A 2,529-nucleotide genomic window follows, 5' to 3' on the forward strand; every position below is an offset into this window, starting at 1 on the left:
GTGCGTGCCCAAGATCCTGAGAGGAGAATGGAGGAGAAGGGATTGCGGCGTGACCATCCCCCTGGGGGGTGATTTCTCGCTTTCTGTCTCTATGTCTCTGTCTGTCTGGTGAGTGCACGCGCCCTACAGTGAAAATCTCTCCAAAAAATAAAATAAAAAAAATAAAAATTAAAAAATTAAAAAACAAGACCAAAAAAACCCCTAGGTGTTTGTTGTGGATCTAATGTAAGGGCTTTATCTCATAAATATTGTGGGGATTTCTTTCCATTATCCCAAACTAATCTTTTGCATATGTTTTTAGTATAAATAGGATAGTCAGAGATTTCTATATTTAGGGGGATTTCTAGACCGCTTCTCCAGTTTATGGCCAACTCTGACTTTTTACAAATAATAAACTTTTCAGATTTCTCAATGATTTACCATTACTCTCAAGGTAAACTCCAAATTCCCTAACCTGATTGATTAGGTCCTTTCTGATCTTGCCGTACCTGTGTTTCCCTCATCACCCACACCCTAACCCTTCTTATGCAGTTCATGTTCAGTCATACCAATGGATTTGTAGTTCCCTGCCATGCTCTGTCACCCTGTCACACCTTTGTTCGCTCTCAGAATGAAACACTTTGCTTTCACTCCTTTTTTTATCCTATTTTAAGTATCCTTTCTGGACCATTCACTTCCCGTCTTTTCCCTGTTGGTTGAATGCCACTCCTGTCACCTTCTCCTTATTTATGTCATAGCACTGCATCCATTCGGCAGAATATCTGTCATGTGTAAGATGCTGTTTCTGGTAGCAGGGATACAGCAGTGAACAAGGGCAGGTAGATGCGCATAGTCGAATATTGGATTATCCATGTATTGGACTTAACAAATATATACATCATGTTGTAATTATCTTTATACTTGTCCACACACATACATCATGTTGTAATTATCTTTATACTTGTTTTTCTCTCCCTGTCAGCTCCATGAGGTTAGTAGCTATCTTTTATGTCTGGCTTTAGTACCTCATACCTAAGATTAGACATCTGGTTAATTTTTTGTGAATTTTCATAATTTTAGTAAATATTTTGTCGAGAGAGTGAATTTATAGGCTCCATACCTAGTATAATTCCTGGCTTCTAGCCGTTGCTCAACTGTGGGTTAAATGAATAAATTAAAACTCAAATTAGGAAATATTGGACTCTTAGGTATCCTAAGCTCAAAGACTGAGACTCTTACGTGTCCTATTTATTTGAACCAGGTGTCTAACTCTTTGTTTCAGTGTACCCGACCTAAGCCCTCAGATTTGAAGGTGAGAGTGGGTCCTCAACACTTGTCTGTCATGTCCCTGTATCTCCTTGAGGACACGTGCATTTTTCCATACTATTATTGGATTCCACTTGCCTTTCTTCTAGGGCATCTCAACACCTTTGCTGCGAGTCGTCTGGGCTCGAATCATACTGGATGAAGCTCACAATGTGAAGAATCCCCGGGTACAGACATCCATAGCGGTGTGTAAGCTACAAGCGCATGCCCGTTGGGCTGTCACTGGAACCCCCATTCAGAACAACTTGTTGGACATGTATTCACTGCTGAAGTGAGTTGGAATTATGTAAATGAGAACCTTGTCCGTAGCTCTCATCGGTAGTTCACATCTCTGATAAAACTCCAGTGCGTTCCTGATTATCTCATGTAGCAGATGGCAAGCCTGTCAACCTTTAAAGGGCAAAAGAATTAATATTTATGAGAATGTCTGTTGATCGACTGGCTGATAGAGGATTTTAATTACATCCAGTCTTATATGTGCAAAACTGTAGGACAGATTGAATTAAAGGAAGCAGAAGTCATCTTCGTTCAGTCCAGTGAATCTCTTGGGCTACTTCTGCTTTAAAACGCGTGACCAGGGACCAGCAGTTGGCATAATGGTTGTAGATGGCATACGTTACGTCACTGGACTACCATGTAGTTGACCGCTTTTCAGGTCCTGGGCCTGGCGGTTTAAAAACTCACACGAGGTGCGTGTATGTGCACACCCAAAATCCCAAGAGGAGATTGAAGAAGAAGAGACTGCAGCGTGACCATCCCCCCTAGGGGGTGATTTCTCACCTCTGTCTCTCTGTCTCTCTGGTGAACGCATGTGCCCTATAGTAAAAATCGCTCAAAAAGAAGAAAAGAATTACATGGCCTAGAGTCAGAACTACAGTTTATTTGAAGCAAACAGGAAAGAATGCCAACTTTGAATACTTCCTTTTAGTCAAGACAGCCCATAAAAGGATATAGCACTTCTTTGCTAGCCTTTGAAGCTTTAGGAATACATTCCAGCTATTGGTTATGTGTCCTGTTGTGATGATGTAGACATTGTTAATGGGAAAACTTCCATTTTTATAATGTGGTTTTCATTATTGACTTGGGTCCTTTTGATCTGTCTGGGAGAGCTTTGGTATGAAATTCACTTTTTCAAATGATTGGGTGACAGATGTAAGAGAAAATCTGATTTATTTTTCATCTCTTATCTTACTTTGAACCTTTATCCCATCCTGCCATGCTTCT

General features: G+C 40.5%; 1 protein-coding gene across 1 annotated transcript in view; it reads left to right on the forward strand.

Annotated features, from left to right (window-relative positions):
* TTF2 (transcription termination factor 2) overlaps window positions 1-2,529 on the forward strand; it is a 43,949-nt gene that overhangs the window by 27,825 nt on the left and 13,595 nt on the right. The window contains exon 13 of the mRNA XM_006161393.3: window positions 1,395-1,576. Within this exon, the coding sequence (XP_006161455.1) occupies window positions 1,395-1,576 (182 nt within the window). The remainder of the gene's footprint in view (window positions 1-1,394; window positions 1,577-2,529) is intronic.

Source organism: Tupaia chinensis, unplaced genomic scaffold (genome assembly GCF_000334495.1).
Source record: "Tupaia chinensis unplaced genomic scaffold, TupChi_1.0 Scaffold138517_1, whole genome shotgun sequence".
Lineage (NCBI taxonomy): Eukaryota > Metazoa > Chordata > Mammalia > Scandentia > Tupaiidae > Tupaia > Tupaia belangeri.